General features: G+C 39.9%; 1 protein-coding gene across 1 annotated transcript; it reads right to left on the bottom strand.

Moving 5' to 3' along the window:
• Positions 1-1,727: 1,727 nt before the first annotated feature.
• On the bottom strand, positions 1,728-21,490 carry LOC128741526 (glia-derived nexin-like). Its single transcript, XM_053837404.1, has 5 exons — positions 21,241-21,490; positions 3,633-3,737; positions 2,990-3,564; positions 2,552-2,933; positions 1,728-2,491 (listed from the first exon to the last, which is right to left on the bottom strand). The coding sequence occupies exons 1-5, from the start codon at positions 21,263-21,265 to the stop codon at positions 1,797-1,799; spliced, it is 1,782 nt and encodes a 593-aa protein (XP_053693379.1). The 5' UTR covers positions 21,266-21,490; the 3' UTR covers positions 1,728-1,796.
• Between the last annotated feature and the right edge of the window lie 569 nt (positions 21,491-22,059).

A 22,059-nucleotide genomic window follows, 5' to 3' on the forward strand; every position in this document is an offset into this window, starting at 1 on the left:
CGTTAGCTTCGTAAACATTGTTGTGATTTTTAGTTCGGACGATGAAAAATTTTGATGGACGGATTTTAAAACGGTACGACGAATTTTAGAATTAAAGTCAGTTGCGTAATTTCAATAATATGCTTTAATAGTCGCTTTTCAGTGATTTCACGGATCGGAAAGTAAGTGTGTTTTAGTAAAATCAGCACAAGAACTTTTGGAGTATTCATTAAATCCATCCTACAAATGATGAATATTAGAATGGCTTTACTTATTACGACGGGAATTAGAAAAAAAACCTACAATTGATTACAATTTAGATTTAGATGATTAAATTAAGAAACTGATAAATTACTTTGCATTTAAGGTGTTTTGCGTTAATAAATGAATGTAATATTTTATTTTCATTCCACATTTCTATATTTTCTTCTTTATTTTTATTTTTTTATGGGTTTTTCGAAGTGTTTCACAACCGGGGACTCTTTGTTTTTGGTCAAAAAACTCTATGTCTCCCAATTCGCTATAACTTTTTTGTTTCAAGCAAAAAATATATGCTGTCTTTAGCAAAAACATATGTAAGTCTTCAATCTTTCAAATGCTTTAAAAAGATATGGAATTAAATAATCCGTTCAAAAGCTATGACCAAAAAACAAAACCTGTTTCATAACCGGGGACATTCCCCTACATTAATCATCATAAATATAAGAGGCTTATGTCTGTCGCCAAAACGAGGGGCGCGATATGTGTTTTCGTGGTAATAATCGCCCACATTAAGCAAAGACTCAAACCAATCATACCAGATTACATTCAAGACGAGCAAAAGTAACGTAGTTGCACTTCACAGAGGTACATAGCGTTAGCGTTACATAGCGTACCTCCAATTTGCTCTCAATTAGACGCGAGGCGACGCGCGGGGGTAAATAAATAAATAAATAAATAAAAAAAATTACTCTACAGTGGATACTGGGCTCTTTCGAGCATTCAACAAAAGGTAGGAGTCATAACGACTACTTGTTAAGCGTAGCTACCAAAGCCCCTGATTGTATATATATATTGGACTTCAAACTAAACTAGAAATTGGATTTGAAATCGAACTTTTAATAATACTTGGAGCTGGACTTAAAATCAAAGATGAAACTGCACTTGAAATTAAACTTGAGATTGAGTTCAAAGTAGGGATTGAAATTGGAGATGAATTGGATTTGAATTGCACCCGAAATTGTATTTGGATCGGACTAAAAACTAGACTTAAAATTGGACTTGTAATCGGTGTTAACATTGGCACGGTAATTGTTTGAAAAATCTCTGAAACCATTCCAGTATTTTAATGCTTACGTTAAGTGTTATTTGATTGTTGTTTTGATAATGACTTTATTAATTTATAATATTTCACCTTAGCTGCATGCTTTCTCTTGAAAGGTTAGCTTTACAAAAATATCCAAATTCTGATTAAGTATGGAATGTATCATTTATGATAATCAACAATTACTATGAGAGCAAAAGTCTCAGTTTTCGTGAAAAATTGTGTGTGTCTTCTAGGGAAGACATCAAGTGGCTGTTATCCAGACTAACATAATTGTTATGTTTAGTATCGGATAACTCGAACATTTCAATTCATATCTTTTCACAACTATCTATCATTAAAGCTAAAAAACGCCAACGATTGTCAACGATATTTTAAGCTTAGTAATGAAACTAGGTGTTACTGGTCATAAACTGTTAATTGTTTATTCAACTAAATACCTAGATGGATGGCTGCTAGAAAATCAAATGTTCTTCCTAGCAAAGTCCATCCATTCACTTACTTAAAGTAAACGTCACTCGTATGGCTCGTAGATCTGTCCGATGAAAACCGGATACCGTTCGTTCTTGTCAACAATCATCGCCAGGAAGGGCTGGTCCACATCGAAGCGAATCTCCCGGTACGGTGTGGTAATACTTAGCGGCACAATCGACAGCGACGCCACCGAGGTAGCTTTCGTTCCCTGTTCGTCTACGCTCAGGTACGTCCGTTGAGTTACATCCGATACGACAACCTGCTCATTACTCAAATGCCGCAGCGAATCTCCATCGTGGAAGATTGAATCCAAACCGAGCCGCTGGAGGGGTCCATTCAGAGACACGGAATCAGTCAGTGTAAATTTCGGCAGACGAAGATTAACCTTCGTGGTGATAAAGGAATTGTCAATCTGGGCCATTATTCGTGCGAGATCCTCCGCTTGCAGTTGCTGAAGGGAAGCTTCCAGTTGATGACGTCTTAATGGCAGCAGTATTAACATTGCTAGCGTGTCCCCTTCGTAGGGCAACTCCACCCAGCGAAAACCGTTACCGTCGGGAAATTTCAATTCACCGTAACGAAGTTTATTCAGCTGATACATGCTATTGACATTGTGCGTGTTCCCCGGAGATGACTCGAACTGACCCGGTTCCGTTTGAACGAATGTGTACTTCCATTTGCCTTTGAAAAATATGGAGTTGGCAAGCAGTAAACGCGTGTTTGAACTCAATGATCCTGGAAGAAAAATGATACTGTTAAAAGTGTCGTTGTTTCATTCCCGCTCACGGAACAAACCAGGGCTGACGATTTCATTGATCAGACGGTGAGTTTTGTCCGAAACCCATTTGTTAGCCGTCCGAGCTACCTGGTTCGGTTGATTGAAATTTACCGGCAGAACGTCAACATTACGCAGTCGAGCATTTTCCGTGAAGGATTTGTTCAGCTTGAGATTAGTGGCCACAAAATTGACGGAAGCGAATTCCACCGTGTTGACGGTGGATCTCGAAACATCCTGGAGCGTTTTGGTCATTTTGTCCAACTGTTCCGGATACAAATGAATGGCTTGTATCAGCTGGCGCTGCGTTACAGGGTTGGCAAAATCAATCAGGTTGGACAGTAGCAGCTGTGGTAGCAGCGGGCTTATAACGGAGTCGCCATTTGGTGGACGGTCAATTGTCTGACAAAGTTTAAGAATTGAATATATCTAATTCGTTATAACAATGAGCATCATACCTTAAACAAATTTAAAGCAAACTTCGTTGCCTGATGTCCTGGTGTGTTTAACAGCACTACTGGCCCATCTTCGTCATCATCCGTCAGTTCGGCAGGGGGAGTTAAATGCTGAGCCGGACTAGACTGTTGACCCACAGGACGCCCGTTCTGTGTATTTCTGATCGGAACCGGCTGCTGCGTATGACCGCTGGCTTGCATTGTGCTACTCTTTGGAACCGGAATGGATACCCGAACGTTGTCGTGGGGGTTGTAGTTGAACACTATCTCCACCACTTCAACATGCCCGGCAGGTGCACCTTCGCTAGTCTTGTGTTCGTCGGCTCTACGTATTGGTGCTTCTGGCTGAAATTGTTCCGCTGGAAAGTGAAAATTGCTTGGCCTCGGAGTTTCACTCGGAGGAGCTGCATTGCTCTGATGATCGTTACCACAACCCGTCGGGCTTAGTTGATAGCCCGTGTCAGATGGACAGAGATGCATATCCGGATAGGATCGAATAATTTGCGCCACCAACTCACAGCATATAATCGGATCGGCATTGGAACAGATACCGCTGAAGGCATGCATTAGTGCTGCCACTATGAAAACGATTCATTGATAAGTAATTAGAGTGGGGGTCAGTTTTGGAATGAAATCAAGTACCTACCATTCCCTCTGGATGACTGAGAACAGTAGCTATTCCAGATTTGACGATTCTGTACTTGTGCTGATGTTTGCGCACTAACCAACGATGCTGCTATCGTGGTGATTGCTAATGGAAAAAAGATTATTAGTGAAAAAAGACCATTTTAGTGCCAAGAGAATAAGCAATGAATCATTATAAACGTATCCCACCTTCTCTGTAATATTTAGGGTTAAACAAAATAATTTCTGTAAATCAAAAGCCCGCAGTTTTAGATTATATCGGCCGCTATATTTGCAATAAGTAACTTAATTGCGTTAAAATTGTTCCGATTTCAAGTCCAGTTATAAAATAAATTTCAAGTTTAGTTTCCAGCTTAATTATAGCAAAACCACAAGTTCAAATTCAATTCTAATTTCATGCCCAATTTCAACACCGACCTTAAGTCTCCTTTCAAGACCAATCCAATTACACTTTCGAGTGCAATTTAAATTTAGTTCATAACAATGTTCAATTCCTACTTTAGGTTCAATTTCAAGCCTAATTTCAGGTCTAATTCAAACTGTGATTTTTAGTTCAACTTGAAGTATAATTTGAAGTCCGATTTCAACTCCAATTTAGAGCCTGTAGTTTCCAGTCCATGCACTTCCATTTTCAAGTCCAATTTTAAGTTAAGTGATGGTAATGGAAAATTATGTTCTGTCACATGGCAATCATTTGAAATATTTTTTTCTTGTTGTCAATTTCTAGTCTTTTAGTGATAAAATTTGATGACACCCCGTTAGGCATACGGACGTTAGGCATACGGACGCGAGGCATAGTACGCTAGGCATAATGGATATAAGGCATACGGATACAAGGCATATAGACGCGAGGCCGAATGGACACGAGGCCGAATAGACGCGAGGCCGAATAGATGCAAGGCCGAATAGCCACGAGGCCGAATAGACACGAGGCCGAATGGATGCGAGGCCGAATGGATGCGAGGCCGAATGGATGCGAGGCCGAATGGACACGAGGCCGAATGTATGCTTGGCAAAACAGATATGTCAAAATCAAATCAGATCACTACAGACAAGGAAACAGTAAAACGATAGCGGCGACAAACGTTCAAGTTTGAATTTAAATTATAAGTTGTTTGTCATAAATTTCTGAGGATGGCTGAATAAAGTAAGCAGAAACGTTAACAATACTAAGTTAATTTAATAATTCACCGAAAAGAATCAATTTAAATCTGATAAGAAAATTGCACGGTGATCAAAAAAGACCAAAAGAACAGATATGATAACGAGCCAAAGGTGGTGGTACGAAACATCCAGTAAACGACGTGCCATACGGTAACCGCGCCGTTAAAGCAAAATTGATCCAATTACCGTTTGGCTCAATATATTCGTTCGAATGACTTCTTTGACGAAATGCCATGTCGCTTAAAACACTGAAAATTTATCAGTGATGCGATGATAACTTTAATTAATTACTTTCCAGTTTCTATTTTTTTGTTTTATGCGGTGTTGGGTATTAGTGTTCTAATTTCCAAATGTTTTTATTAAGTAACCCTCCTCGACGATTTTATAACATTAGCCCGGAAACCACTAGCCCGAAAGTAACTAGCCAAATAGCAAACCCGAATGTACCATTAGGCGCTCCGTAACTGCAAGGTTGCTGAATCTACTATACTGGTAAAATGAGCTAGTAAGAACGCACCAACCAAGGATCATATGCTCATGAGGCCTCGGTAGAATTATATGTACAATTGCAAATTAATACAATTAGACGTAATAATTCTATTGAATACCAATACAATACGAATATGAATAGCAAAAATGTAAAAAATCCTTTGGAAAAATGAAATATTCGCAGGCCGACTACGCTTTCGATCATCTAGGATAAATTGTTTTCCATAATGTCGCATATTTTTTAGTATATTTCGCCATTTTCGCCGAAAGTACTATTTGGCGGAGAACCACCGCTTATTCAGTTTGAAAGCCGCAAAAAGCGGCTTCGCCGCTTTGTATTCAACAAAAGTTAAATCGATGCGAGGACCAGGGGCGGACTGGCCCACCGGGCAACCGGGCAAATGGCCGGTGGGCCCCAGTAAAAATTTCGTCGTTACACAAAATCAGATTTTCCAAAATTTTTATTTCAGTTAAACTTTTTCTACGACTCACGAATGTTCAATTGCTGAGGCCCCATGATTTATGAAATCAACCGATTTGATGATTGAAAATTCAGCTTTAAATGGGACTATTGGGGCCCCGAACTTTAAACCAAAATTTTTCTTTCAATTAAACTTTTTCTATGACTCACGAATATTCGATTGCTGAGGCCCCATGATACATGAAATCAACCGATTTGATGATTGAAAATTCAGCTTTAAATGGGACTATTGGGGCCCCGAACTTTAAACCAAAATTTCTCTTTCAATTGAACTTTTTCTACGACTCACGAATGTTCAATTGCTGGGGCCCCGTGCTTCATGAAACCATTTAAGTTGAGCTGTTGGGGTCCAAGCTCAGAAAATATTACCAGCTTCAATTCTGAGTAATTAAAAGTAGAATTAGTATTTCATCCGCAGTTATTCGACTACTTATAAATATCGAACTGTCGGTTTAAGCTCCATACTTAGTTTACTTCAGTGGCGACGGTCCGTTATCGATCCTGCGCCGAATGAATTATGGTCCTTCAGTACTCAATCCTGGGCTACCTTTCTTCAAACCCCTCGAACACCAGCTGAACGTGCATCATCCTCGATAGCGCACATCTATCAGTGCGATGTCTACGGGCATTCTAGACACGTGACCAGCCCAGCGCAGACTGTCACACTGTACTATCTTCATTACAACAGCATATTTGATTTATGTCCGTAAAGGGCCACCGAGAGGATTAGTGTTCTCTAGAGCGTCAGTTTATGCGAATTTGCAAGCTACGGGACTTCAGCTACAAAATGTAATGCCTGCGTAAAGGCCAATTCGCAGCTGCAATTAGTCGTTTTATTTTGCGACTTACATCGTTGTCACATATCACGAGCATACCAAAATATATTCAGTTCCTCTTCGACACCAACACCATTTGGATTTCCGCGCCATGTATTTCGTTTTGGCGGTGTTAATGGTAAGTCCCAATTTCTCAATAAATGACCTAAAGGCTTCTTTCGCTGCTCTACTTTTGATTTAGGTGATATCGACGTCATCCGCAAAATCAAGAAGCACGTGAGGTCTCCTCTGCTATTCTGACTCATAATTTTTACTCATCCAGCGTCACACGAATCAACGTAACTAGTTCTGTGGGAAAACCATGTCCTAGCGTTAACTGTCACAGCTCATTTTGTTTTACTGAATCGTATGCCGCCTTGAAATCCATAAAAATATGATGAATCTGCAAGTTTTACTCCCGGAACTCGTCAGTTACTAGACGCAGAGTAAATATCTGACCCATCGTGAAGCGACCCTCATGAAAACCAGCTTGATACTCGCCGACGAAGAACTCAGCTAACGGACTCAGCCACACACGATAGGGAGAGCACCTTATAGGCGAAATTGAGCAACGTAATGTCTCGATAGTTTTTACTCTCAAGTCGATGTCCGTTTTTTAAATTATGGGAAATGAGGCCAATCAACCACTCCTCCGAGATTTATTTTCCTCCCATATTCTGTTCGTGACAATAAGGGGGTGCGAATTGTTTCGTACAGCTGCTCGCTCCTCACTTTTAGAAGTTCAGCCAGGATAGCATCCTTTACAGCAACTTTACCGTTTTTCAGCTCACTGATTGCTCTTTTGACCTCCGCCTGTGTTGATGGCTCCACAGTTTTGCCGTCGCTCAAAATTCTTATCCTGTACCTGCTGATCTTCGTGTTTACTTCTCTATTCAACAGCGTCTGGAAATACTCTTCCACCTGGCTGCTACCGTCGTTTTGTCAGTAAGCAGGTTGCCAGCACTATCATTGCACATCACAGGCATGGCAAAATCCTTGCACCTGACCGTTTTGTAGAAACTCCGTGTGTCGTTGCTGGCGAACCTCTCCTCTGGACTGGCGAGCACGTGCTCTTCATACTGACATTTTTAGACGGTGGGTTCTTTCTTCCGCAGCTCTACCAGGACGAACCAAAAAGATTCGCGCAGAGTTTCGGGCCTTCCTCACATCGGAATCGTGTGAAGAAATTCTGCAGAGGATTCGCACAGAATACCTTGCTTATAGAAGCAGAATTCTTATAGGAAAATCCAAGAGTTTAATCCCAGGGATAGCTACAACTCGGCACGGGAATCGCCTGCACTATGGACTGTTTTGTTCTGATTTGAAGACGCAGTAAGCTACTCATATATATTGAACTGTTTACATCCCATCATTTATAAAATCAGCTTATTTGATACTTGCAATTTTGCATGTCATTAACCCTATAACATAAAATCTGCAGAAATATAAATGGGTGATAGATGAGGACAACGTTGCATTGCTGGTAAAGATGCACAATGGCACTTATCAGAATGTGGAAAGTTCTCTTCCGGGTTCGCTGAAGCACGGTCAATAAAGAATCAAATATTCACGCTGCGGCAGATCCTCCAAAAATTCCATGAATGCAGAATTCTACGCACAATTATTTCATTGATTTCAAAGTTGCGCATGATTCCATCCACCGTAAAATCATGGCCATTCTAACCTCGCAGTGGACTTTATCAACGTGATGGTCCCTCATGTGGGCTGTTCAACATGCCGTTACAGGATGTTATTAAAGGAGCACACACAGGCACAATCTTCAGCAAATCTAGTTAGTTCGTCTGCTCTGCCAATGAAATGGATATTGTCGATAGAACAACATCTGTGGTGGTGGCTGAAAAAACTAAAACTCAAAGTAGCGAAGATTGGGTTGAAGAAAAATGCGTCCAAACTAAAGTACGTGAACCGCTAATAAACCGAACACGCTAAAAGTTGGTAACTCGGTCCTAATAACGACTGAGTTTGTTTTGTTTCGAGCATCGAGCCGTTATGCTGCTCGTTCTCCCGATACTCAACACTCGACAGTGACTGAGTCGAGTCAAGTTGCCCGGGCCCCTAATCTCAAAGGTCCGGTGGGCCCTTTGGCTCCCAGTCCGCCCCTGGCGAGGGCTAGGGAAAACTAACTAGAGGTCGGTAGACCTAGGAAATCGAATAGACCTAGACAGATGTGATTTCTGCGGGGGGGCTGCCCCCCCGCAGTGGCCGGCGCTTCCGACGGCGGGTCACCGGCGAACACTCGCCGTTGCCTGCGGCCGGCTCGCCCTGAATCATCTAGGAAACGTGCGATACTAACATGATAAAAAAGTTTCATATCTCATGACAAGCATAACTCATAACATGGTTAACCGAGCTTCCTTTTGTCACTTCAATTGAATTAGAATACGCCTTTTGGAAAAATTGTCATACATTCGGATTAGTGTTACATTCGGGCTACTGTCATTTAGGTAAGTGCCCTTCGGCTATGTGGTATTCGGGCTAGTGTGAAAAAACCCTCCGCAACACCCCCGTTACCAAAAAATCACAGAAAATGAAATTCGCGTTAGGCCAAGATTTGAATTGGATCTATAACGCTGTATAAAACTTCGAAATGAAATGCAAAGCCAGGTAACGCACATTATGCCAGCAGAACACAATTGTGTCTTTAGCTTGAAAAAAAACGAAAATCGGTTTTGTCATCGATGCGAGGACTAAGAAAAACTAACTAGGGTCAGTAGTCATAGGAAAGCGAACCGGTTCGCCCTGAATCATCTTAAAAGCGTTTGCAGCATCTGGCTAGTAAGCTGACTAGCCACTTCGGTTCTCATTGTTGTGCAGGTGGTCTAATGTCTATTCGGCCTCGTGTCGATTCGGCTTCGCGTCCATTCGGCCTCACGTCTATTCGGCCTCTCGTCCATTCGGCCTCTCGTCCATTCGGCCTTGCGGTCACTCGGCCTCACGTCCATTATGCCTTTTGGCAGTATGCTTTCAATCCAGTATGCCTCATATCCATTATGCCTGACGTCTGTATGCCTAGCGTACTATGCCTTGCGTCCGTATGCCTAACATCTGTATGCCTCGCGTCCCGTCCCCATAAAATTTGTATGATAATATAATATTGATGTTTTTTCCATATCCTGCTGCTCTCCAGAACAAGAAGAAACATAAAAACGAAAAATGAGACAGAAGGACAAAAATTTGTAAAGAGTACAGAGGAAAACGTGACAAAAACAGAACATACGGAATTCAAAAAGAAAAAAATAATGAAAACTGGGATGAGAAAAAGGAAAACGAAAGAAAAAACGTGTCAGAATGGGAGGAAGAACGGACCGTAAAAAGAGAAAACAAGCAAAAATGTAGAAGACGGGACGGAAAAAAAACGCAAAAACGGAGAAAGCTGAACAGAAAAAGATGACGAACGGAAGAAAAAATAGGACAAACGGGAGGAAAGAAGGAAAAATTATAAAGAAAATGAGGAAGAACTTAACATAAAAGGAAGAAAAACGGGGAAAAAATGGGATGAAAAAGGTGAAAATACGGCGGTAGAAAGATGGAGAAACGAGAAAAGAAAAAGAAGAAAACATGACAGAAAAAGACGAACTTGAATACGGAAGACAAAAGGGATCGGAGAAGATAAACAGATCGTGACAGAAAAGGAAGAACGATTTAACCCTTTATAAGGCAGTGGCAACTATATTGCCACCAAATAATTAATCTCACCTCTCTCATCCACTCTCCATCGCTCTCTCTCTCTCTCTCTCTCTCTCTCTCTCTCTCTCTCTCTCTCTCTCTCTCTCTCTCTCTCTCTCTCTCTCTCTCTCTCTCTCTCTCTCTCTCTCTCTCTCTCTCTCGCTCTCTCTCTCTCTCTCTCTCTCTCTCTTCTTTTTCAGACTTTCTCTCTCACTCGGATATCAAGCAATTATTTTACACGTTAGCAATTTAAATATATTTCAGAGAATACAGCAATTATCAACATATTTCGAAGCAAAACATTCCAGGTGGTCTGTAAGATCAAATAGGGTATGTTGCTGCTTCGTCGTAATTGCCTATTCCCGTCCTATCTAACACAAATTATCAAAAATATCAGCGTCTATCATACGCGATCAATCAAAGTGAGCTGAGATCTATTTAATTTAATTTAAAGAAATAAAAAGATAAACGCCACGCTACGTCGCCTTAAATCTGAAAGAAAGGCTACCTTGAGGAGGTCTTCAAGGTATAAAACTCAATCTCTGCGCCCACTATCAGGCTCTCAACAAGCGCTACAAAAAGTTAAGCCGACACTGCTTCCGCAATTACTTGAACAACGTTGAGCGAAGACTGAAGCGCAACCCCCAGTCGTTCTGGAAATATGTTAGTGCACAACGGAAAGACGACGGTTTTCCATCAGCCATGTTCCTTGGAAGCAACACTGCGACTAAATTGTATATGGTTTGTCAACTGTTCTCGCGGAAATTCTCCAGCGTCTTTGTCGATGAAAGGCTGTCCGAAACAGAAGTATCGACTGCTTTAGTCAGTGTTCCAAGTCTCAGCGATTCTCTCACTAACCTGTCTATTGATGATTCTATGATCAAGCAGGCCGCTTTGAAGTTGAAAAGCTCAACTTCCAGTGGACCCGATGGCGTACCTTCAATATTTTTAAAGAACTGCCTTGATGCCTTGGCTGCTCCAATCCGACGTCTATTTAACTCTTCGGTTAGCTCAGGTATATTTCCGTCTGCTTGGAAATCCGCTTACATGTTTCCAGTTCATAAGAAGGGGAACAAAAGAAACATAGACAACTACAGAGGTATCTCTGCCTTATGTGCATTATCGAAACTCTTCGAGCTCGTTGTGATCGTGCCAATTTTCTCGTTCGTCCAGCAATACATCGCTGATGAGCAACACGGATTCATGCCGAAGCGCTCAACGTCTACCAATCTACTAACGCTCACTACGTACGTAACGGACTGCTTTGACGACCGATCCCAGACGGACGTTATCTACACTGACCTCTCCGCCGCCTTCGACAAGCTAAATCATCAAATCGCCGTTGCAAAACTGGACAAACTGGGAATTGGAGGGCCGCTGCTTCAGTGGTTTAAATCGTATCTGACGAACCGTCCTATCAACGTGTCTATCAATGGCTTCATCTCACCGGCTTTCACCGCTTTTTCTGGAGTCCCACAAGGTAGCCACCTCGGACCGTTAGTCTTTCTTATTTATTTCCACGACGTCAACTTAATGCTCAAAGGTCCTCGGCTTGTGTTCGCCGACGACCTAAACTGTTTTCGAAAGTTAACGATTCATCGGACACTCTCGCACTCCTGGAGCAACTGTTGATATTCGCTAGATGGTGCAAACACAATCGCTTGGTACTAAACCTCGACAAATGTGAAGTGATAACGTTCTCGAGAAAGCTGAACCCTATAATATTCGATTATCGATTATCAAGCGAACCCTTACGCCGTGTAGATTGCGTCAAGGATCTTGGGGTACTGCTGGACTCTAAATTGACTTTCAAACAGCATGTTTCATTCGTTGTCGACAAGGCCTGCAGAAACCTAGGATTCATCATGCGTATCGCCAAAAACTTCAACGATATTTATTGTTTGAAATCACTCTTCTGTGCGTTGGTTCGCTCTAACTTCGAGTATTGCGCACCCGTATGGAGCCCGTATTACCAAAACGGCGTCAGTCGAATAGAGTCGGTGCAACGGAGGTTCATCAGCTTTGCCCTCCGTAGGTTACCATGGAATGATCCGTTCCGGCTACCAAGCTACGAACAGCGCTGCAGATTAATCAACTTGGACATCCTGCAAACACGTCGGGACGTAACTAGAGCCGTCTTCGTATCAGATGTTCTGACATCCCGGATTGACTGTCCTTGGATTCTAGGAAGACTATACATCTTAACTCGGTCTCGCTTAACGCGGAACAATTCTTTCTTACATATACCGCATCGGAGAACTAACTACAGTACTTTCGGTACTATAACCGGCTTATAACGGAACTTCAACCGTTTTGTGTCCTACTTCGACTTTGACGTCAGCCACAACGTACTGAAAACCCGATTTAGAGCTCTTGCTACTAGTTTTTAAGTAGTCAGTAGGATAGAAAAATCTGTTGACTTTTAATTAATAAACAATAAACAATAAAAAAAAACGTCTATAGCGAAGATCTCTGATTTCATCCCTTTAGTCTGCCGGACCAGCGGGCATGGACACATAAGTAAGTATTTAATCGTTAATTTAATGGTTAAAATTCTAGTCAAATTCGTGCTCAATTATTTAGGTTGCCATCACATACCGACGTTCGTTGCCTTGGTTGCGTGTCAACAAACGACCGCCGTGAATTCGCGACTACAATCTATAGGGTAACTGGTGGTAAAATGCCCAGTCGGGGCAAAATGCGCCGCTGTCATATTTCACGAATTACTCACTTTTAAACTGTAATTAAGGTGCCAATCGCTTCTATTTTACATTACAAACTTATGTTGAGCATATAAGCTTTCTAAATTATATAAATCCTATGAAAAAACAAAATTATTATTTGCCGTCTTATTTCTTACAATTTTCGCAACTTTTTTCGTAAGACATTACGCCACCAATAAACAATATTACGTATCTGTAAATGACTCTTGTTTTGAACAATGGTCTCGGTATCCATCAGCCAATGTAAAATTGCTTAATTGAATTATTATTTATGTGATTTAAACGATTTTTTTTAAACAAGTTCTAGCGGGGCAAAATGCACCGTGAGAAGCATGAATTTACTTGCAGTGCAACCAAACGTTAATCGATCTAGTAGCCCATACACTTTTAGGCAAACGTCAAAACGTTGGTAAAAGCAAGAGGCAAAGTGTTGTTTTAATTCTGATTCGCTCCGAAAAACCCGGTTAAGATGTCGCGAAGCTACATAAAAAATCCACCGTCGGTCTTGGCCGGAGCCTGCCACTTGCGGCGGTAGTGAAAACCAGTGAAAAACAGTGAAAGACGCGTTGCCGGCAAGGTACCAAGAAAAACCCTTGTGTGATATCTTAGCATCGACCGCTCCAGCGAAGATGGACCTGGCGATTGCAAAACCGCGATCCGGAATAACAGATTTAACAAGTAGGTAGGTCCTCACACTGTTCTGAGTCGTGCCGAGTGTGCATTAAAATAAAAGAGACAGCGCATTTTGCCAATTTGTTGTGGTGCATTTTGACCCTTTATTGTGGTTCGTTTTGTACACGCCTATGCGCATTTTACCCCTAACAAATCTGAAAACAAATTTTCAAATGCCTTATATAATTTCACGATTCAAACGTGTTTTATTGATGTTTATGCTTCAGGACGAGCATGCTAGGAAGAAAACTGTTCTACTTTAGGGTTTATAGTCTAGTTTCTGGAAATGCATTCCGCATTGATGAATTATATATTCTTCTTAACGTGGGCATTATACTCGCAGTCCCCCTACCTATAAACTGCTCTTCTTATGAACAATGGTCTTGGTATTCAGCAGCCAACGTAAAATTTCCTAATTGAATTTTTATTTGTATGATTTAAACGATTTTTTTAAACACGTCTTAGCGGGACAAAATGCGCCATGAGAAGCATGAACTTACTTGCTTACTTACTTTAGAAAAACCAACCGTCGGTCTTGGTTGAACCTGCACTTGCGGTGAAGTGAATGCGGTCGCACCGCATCGGAAAGGATGGATATCGGAAAGACGTGTTGCAGGTATCTACAAGGTACAAAGAAAACCCCTTTTGCGATATCTAAGCATCGACCGCTCCGGCGAAGATGGACCTGCCGATCGCGAAACCGGAATCTGGAAAAACTGATTTAACAAGTAGGTAGGTACCTCCGCTGTTCTAAGTAGCGCAGGGTTTGCATTGAAATAAAATAGTCAGCGCATTTTGCCCATTTGTTGTGGCGCATTTTGACCCTTTGTTGTGGTTCGTTTTGTACACGCCTATGCGCATTTTACCCCTACCGAATCTGAAAACAAATTTTCAAATGCCTCATAAAATTTCACGTTTTAAACGTGTTTGATTGATTTTTACGCTTCAGAACGAGCATGTTAAGTAAAACACTGTTCTACCTTAGGGCTTATTTTTTGATTTCTTGAAATGCATTCTGCATTGGCGAATAATACGATATTTTTCTTAACGTGTGCATTACACCCCCAGTCCCCCTATTAGTTGAGGTTTTTCTTTAAATTCAAGTGAACACTATACCATTTTTTCTTAGAAACAGAAACACTCGGGTGGTAAGTCAGTATTTCGATTATATCTAGCTCACTTTTGCAAATCTCAAACAGTAACACAACCTGTAAAATGCAATGTTTAATCCTTCGAGTTGCATAATCTTCCTGCTCCTAGCAGATTGGCTAACCAAATTTTTATTTTATTTTTCTTTTCTTTAAGATGGTTTCCTGACGGTATAGGAGTATATTGGGCAGTGGAATATTTTCGTGGATTTTCATATCTTCGTGGATTTCAGGGCAGCATACGATACAGTTAAACGAGAACAGCTATGGCAGATAATGCACGAGTACGGTTTTCCGGACAAACAGACGCGGCTGATCAAAACTTCTCTGGAGCGAGTGTTGTGCTACGTGCGCGTTTCGGGGACACTCTCGAGTTCTTTTCAGCAAGAGTAGCCAACTCTTAGTCTTCGCAGACGACCGCGACATCATTACTAGATACCTTGGGACGGCGGAGGCAATCTACGCAAGACTAAAAACGGGGGCTAGGAGGATAGGGTTACAAATCAATGCGTCGAAAACCAAATATATGGTAGGAAGAGGCTCCAGAGAAAGCAACGTTTGCCTCCCACGGACAATAACAATTAACGGCGATGTACTAGAAGTGGTTGATGAGTGCGTATATTTGGGATCTCTGGTCACCGCCGGCAATAATACGAGTAAGGAGATCCAACAACGCATTCAAGCTGGAAATTGAGCCTACTTTTCACTCCGCAAGATGCTTTGATCTGGGAGCATACGCCGCTGCACAAAGCTGACGATGTACAAAACGCTAATCAGACCGGTAGTCCTCTACGGACTTGAGACAGTAACTTTGCTTACGGAGGACATACGTGCACTAGCCGTATTTGAACGAAAGGTATTGCGGACTACAAACGGAAAGCGGAGAGTGGCGGAAGCGTATGAATCACGAGCTACAGGCACTGCTTGGAGAGATTCTTATCGTACACCTGGCGAAAGCTGGGAGATTACGGTGGACCGGTCACGTCGCAAGGATGCCGGACGATTTGCAGTGGAATTCGTTATCTTCAAGAACCCTGCTGGCATACCGTGGAATGAAACCCAAATCTTGGTGGACAAAAATAATTACGCTAAAACCGTTAGTCCTAGGTATATAGTATGTTCGGAGTAAATTTGTTATTTTAACTTTCGCATTTTTTGGTGTATATGACATTACGGTGACCATCACAGTAAGCGAGTGCAAAATATAAACTTTTTTATGACTTAAATTAGCTGAATACAATGTTCAGTAAAGTTATAGAACATTAAATTTTTAGTTACTTTGCCAAAGAAATTAAAGTTCTATCTCTTATAGTTGACAGGCTGGAGCTATTTAAAGTTGTTTGGTCGGGGTGGACTTAAAAAATCCGTTTTTTCTTTATATCTTCTTTCGTGTTTATTTCTCACAAATCATGCCTTCTGAGCACTTTCACACGCATAGAAAACGCACATTTTGTTTGAAGGAATCAAGTTGCTATCTCCTTCGGTTCCGAAGCTATAGGCTCTAAAAAAATATAGTCAATAACGTAAAAACTGCTCAAAAGCACTGAAGTTTTTGGAGCGTCTTAGTAGAATACGAAACCTGGAAATTAAATAAAAAGAAAACTTATCTAATTTAATTCTACTATGTATATTTTTTATTCTTGACAGATACGTATTTCGCCTACGACTTGCAGGCTTCCTCAGTGTCTGTTTTCGAACACTGGCTGAGTTTCGTTTACAAAGCTCAAAAGTTATAAAAGTCTTTGCGAAGCATCTACCAAAAAATAAAAAAAAAAGTTTGTTCGAATGCGTTGTGTAGCTTCTGAGAAAAAGGTACATAAAGTTTGAAAATCATGTTTTTACAGGGACAGCGCTTTTTTCTTTCGAGGCTGTTCCACGCCGCACTGGAATGCTTACGTGCTTTTGGCCACTTCCTGTGGTCGGATCATTACAAAATTAGTATCAAAATAAGCGGAAAAGACTGTAGAATCAAAATTTTGAAATAAAAAATTATGATTTTTAAGCAAATTTTGTCGTTTATGTCCCCTTAACAAAAGCACTAAAAGTCAACTTGATGAAAATATACCTAATTAATGTAAATGCGAGTGATTTTGGATTCAGTAGCACCTTAACGTGAAATGACTACGATGTGGTAGTGGAGAAGTACGCTGCACCCTCGCCAATTTGGACTACGGTGCCTAATTGATTAGTAACAACTAATCAACTACAACTTTACAACCTAAACTTAGAGTATTGAAGGAAACATATGCCGGTATTGTAAATTATTTTCACTACAAAAATAAAGTTTTTCTTCAGCAGCAAATTAATTGAACAATTCTGTACACTGCAAATGGTAATAAAAACCTACATAAATTATCGCTATTCTTATTAGCACATATTTTTATGACCTTTAGGGTCTTCATTTTAAAGACAGTACGTGATGAAATTATAAAAAGGCAAAGGGGTTGTGTGCAAGACACGACCGCATTCGTGACGCAGGACTACGTAAGTCTCTTTGTAGTGATAGTAGCATGTATTCAGGCATGTAATCATACGATTTTTCATGTAGACATGCTAAACGCAGCATATAGAGTAGGGCGGGACATAAGTGCGATGTTTGAAGTTTTCATCAATTTTCGTGAGATATAAAGAAGGACAAGAACATAATATATTTTATTGTGATGCAGTAACTCAATGTCTTTACATTCAACTATAAATCATCTGCGGTAATAGTGTTTTGCAAAATAAATTCTTCTTTCTTCTGATCAAGTGTCGATTTGCCCTTTTATCCCACTAGCGGGGCAAAAGTGCGAAGCTCAAATCCATGAAATTAGCACAACATTAGCAAACCATATTATCTGCAATCTGCGTTATGTTTCGGTTAGGAATACTCTCAATTTGCGCCTTTCCTATTTTGCGCTGGTGTATTGCAGCCTCCGTTAGATCGAAACTTTTGCAAACGTTTGTTTTTTGCTTCATCAGCGGAAAAACATTGTTTTCCTTAGGCCAACATTTGTAGAGATCACAGTTTTCTGCAGATCTTCCATTTCTAGTATCTGTAATATAGTGCCTAAAGCTGTATATAATTAGCTATACATTTTTGCCTCGCCCATGAATCGCACTTTTGCCCCGTCCGTGAATCGAACTTTTACCCCGCTATACGCTTGACGGGGTTAGATTAAATTACGAAACAGCGAAATATATTTTGTAAATTCTTTTTAACGTATTTTCAAAACAGATATGTGAGAGATGTAAAACGCTGCTACAAATTTTCAACAAGTAATATCCTCCTGTTATATCGTATTTGCCGTATAACGAAAAATTACATCAAAACCGCTCTAAAATAACATTTGCACATAACTCAGCAACTATGCTTCGTAAGCAACCAAAGTTTACGTTAGATTCAAGCTGTCAAAGTAGTCACCCATCCATGCCAATGTAGTTAATTTATTCGGAATCTGCACCGATAAATCATTGAATCGCACTTTTACCCGCATCGCACTTTTACCCCTCCTTACTCTATAGGGTTTGTTGACACTAGCCGCAGGTTGAGAAAATTCGATTGTTTTTAAATTTTTAATGTTAATTGCGCCTCAAATTTTATCTATTTCCAACCAATCAGGATGCGAGGATTTCTAGTTGGACAATGCTTCATCATTTTCAATGGGTCAAACTTGAACATTTACAATGCTTTTTAGGAAAAGTGTTTGAAAAAACACCCAAAAAAGTTTTTTCGTATGTTTTACAATTGATTATTTTGTGTACCAAATGGAATAAAAAAGGTCAGCTAAAGACATATAAGCTTATAGTTTTGGACCTCTATTTCATCACACAGACAAATTTTAGGTGAAATAATTGACTCAAACCTAACGACCCGGTTATGAAACAGTAGAGTTCTCCGGTTAAGAAACATCTAGAAAATCTACTGTTTTATACTTCAATGATCATACACTACTTCTATTGGGGTATTATGAGTCTTTATGGCGGCAGGATTCATTTAAGTTTAGCAAAAATTCAATTTCTTGTAACACATGTAACAGGCCAGTGCATTTAAAATGCGCCAATATGACTGGTTGCTTTTTAACATGCATTCATTGCGATTCAGATTTAGACGATTAAACGAAGAAATTGATCAATGTTTTTATATTTTTAGTATTTTCCATGAATAAATGATTTTAATTATCCATTTTCCTTCGATATTTCTATATTTTCTTTTCTTTCCTAACGATTTCCCGAGGTGTTTCACGCCCAGGCACACTTTTTTAGCTACAAAAATCATGTTTTGAAATTTTGCTCTTACTTTTGTGTTTTAAACAAAAACCATATACAGGGATACCTCGATATAAGACAATTTATAATTTCTAAAAGTTGTCTTATATCGAAATTGTCTTATATCGAAACATGGTTTTTTCAAAAAAAATTTGCATTTGCCATCGCCAGTTTTGCTCTGTGTTATGTGTTTACGGTTTTTGAACTATTTATTATTGTTTGAACTACTAGTTTTTTACTATTTTTGGGGTTATTTTGAAATAATGAACATCTTCATGGCACCGATTTCAAAATGGAAAATCAGCTCTGGTATCGTTATCAGCTATGTCAAAGGGATCTGTTTCGATATAAGACAAAATTGTCTTATATCGAATTGTCTTATATCGAGGTTGTTTTATAACGAGGCTGTCTTATATCGAGGTATACCTGTACTACCTTTGGCAAAAAGATAGGTAGACGTTTAAACTTTCCAATGCTTCAAAAAGATTTAAAATTGGATCATCCGATCAAAAGCTATGGCCATAAAACAAAACCTGTTTCCTAACCGGGGACATTCCCCAACACTTATGATTTAGTAGCGTTCTTCATTTGGGCCAACGCGTAGTAGATGTGCGATTGGTGCAAAAATATTGAAAATCGATCAAGAAACCGCCAAGCTATTAGCCACCTGACCTCTTTTCGAGAAAGGCTTTTTGGAATAACACCCTATCTAGGCAAACCTTACCGTAAGACGTAGTCCTACGTCAAAAGTAAATTCTTCTTGCGAACTTAATTTCCACTTCATTTGCTTAAAACTCGTGGTAACCGGTTGAACCTATGCAGTAAACCATTTCGCAAATATTATTGAAAGAATCTTAAAGTAGTTGGGAAATGTTGAAGTAGGGTATGTTGCTGCTTCGTCGTAATTGCCTATTCCCGTCCTATCCAACACAAATTATTAAAAATATCAGCATTTTTATGACACACAATACAAAATTAGTTATTCCCTAATATTTTAGTTTGCTGTCTATCATACGCGATCAATCAAAGTGACCTCAGATCTATTTAAAAGCTTTTTATCATTAAAGAAGTCCTACCAGCCACATTTCCTACGTTTTTTCGTGCGACGAAGAAGAAAATGTCGACTAATCGTTTTAATTTCCGTCATTCATAAATGAAAATAACTCACGCAAGGCATTATCGTTATTCTTCAGCCAGGAAAACTTGCCTGACCTGCAGAAATTTTGCAGAATAACATTTGCCATGCCGTCCTACACAAATATTTCGTTAGCTTCGTAAACATTGTTGTGATTTTTAGTTCGGGCGATGAAAAATTTTGCTGGACGGATTTTAAAACGGTACGACGAATTTAAGAAATAAAGTTAGTTGCGTAATTTCGGAAGGTCGGAAGGTAAGTGTATTTTAGTCAAATCACCACAAGAACTTTTGGAGTATTCATTGAATCCATCCAACAAATGATGAAAATTAGAATGGCTTTACTTACTACGACGGGAATTAGAAATAAACCCTATATATTTTCTGTTCAAAATTATTTGTTAGAAATTGAAACAGAAAAGTTCTCCCCGTCTAGCTTCACGTTTTATCTGTTTCAGACTACTTTGTCACGATGTTTTTTGTTTTATTGTAAGTTGCAGCATAATTATCTCATCTATTGATTGACTTATCCGGGAAAGAACCTGATAATGGGTAATCACTTGGAACTTCCTTTGCTCGACGCTTTGAAATAATAATCTACATTACCGTTTACCGTACGGCTTCGATCTATACGACTGTATCTAAAACCAGTTTTCAGCATGTTCAAGCTCTGAAGTTAGCACAAGTTTGACCAGTTATCGCGCATCATTCAGGGTCGGAATTTCCACCGTTGTGTATTCAAACTGGTATCCTACATTTTTCGCTCTGGATGAGAAGCTAAAAATATAACCATTCCTACCTGTAATTGATTTTTTGCAACAATTTGGTTGTTCGAAAATTTTCGTTTTCGAAATAATAAAATCATAGTCTGTTGTGTTAGTAAAGTTTCAAGTCTGCAACTATAAAAACAAAATCAAAACATTCCTTGAACTTCAGTTTTAAAGAAGGTCATGCAGTGAACAAAAATTTTTTTGCAGTTACTATACGATTTGACGAATTCTGGAACCTACACCAATTACACAGCCAAGAAGTTTCGCTTAAAATTTACCTATTAGGAATAAACACTTGTCCATCCTGATTGACTCTTGCTTTGATCTAGTCCAGGTCCTTTCGTTAGCACATAACTCGACGTAGAACCGAATATTGCACGTATCACACTACACCTTTCCGTCGATAGGTCTGCAACCTTGGGGTTTTCCCCAACAACAAAACTCTCAATCGATGTGAATCGATTCCGGTGTGCAGCAACGAGTCTGCACCGCAGTGACAAGTTACTAATAAATACGACAAATCACACAACGCCGCCAGACTATCTAATATATAGTGACTTAAATTTTTCAAATCCCATCCGAGTCTGTGCAGAGACAAACCACTACTGAATGGTCTACTGCCAGTCAGCTTCAACACTCACTGACTCTGCCTGACCGACCAGGCTGAGCGCTTCTTAGGCACACAGAATATCATCATCATCCTCGTCGCGACATTTGTTGTCGTCATCGTCGCATCGTCTTCGTCACTATTCTACAGGGAGACAACAAAAAGCCGGTTTTGCTCTTGCACCTCACGATTCTTACTATAGAACGTAGCTACCTATATGATAAACAAATAGCGATTTGACCTATCGGGCGTTCAAGGGTGATGAGTCTTCAGTGGGCCTATTCGAAATATATCGCTGTTATAAAGCAATGACCGCAATAAGTTGTAGAAAGTGAGATTTCTCTAACGTCTCTTAATTTACTTTACTTAATTTGCTTGTTTTCAAACAGCTTCAAGAGACTTTTAATTAATTTTTAATCTTATTTTTCTTACTAGAACACTTTTTAAATTAGAGTAAGGAGGGGTAAGAGATTCCGAGTAAATTAACTAC

This window comes from Sabethes cyaneus, chromosome 3 (assembly GCF_943734655.1).
Source record: "Sabethes cyaneus chromosome 3, idSabCyanKW18_F2, whole genome shotgun sequence".
Taxonomy (NCBI): domain Eukaryota; kingdom Metazoa; phylum Arthropoda; class Insecta; order Diptera; family Culicidae; genus Sabethes; species Sabethes cyaneus.

Coding starts and splice junctions, on each gene's coding strand:
- LOC128741526 (XM_053837404.1), bottom strand. CDS start 21,265: ATGGACAAGTGTTTATTCCTAATAG. Junction 3,565..3,632: donor TCAGTCATCCAGAGGGAATG/GTAGGTACTTGA, acceptor TCGTTTTCATAG/TGGCAGCACTAATGCATGCC. Junction 2,492..2,551: donor CAATGAAATCGTCAGCCCTG/GTTTGTTCCGTG, acceptor TTTTTCTTCCAG/GATCATTGAGTTCAAACACG.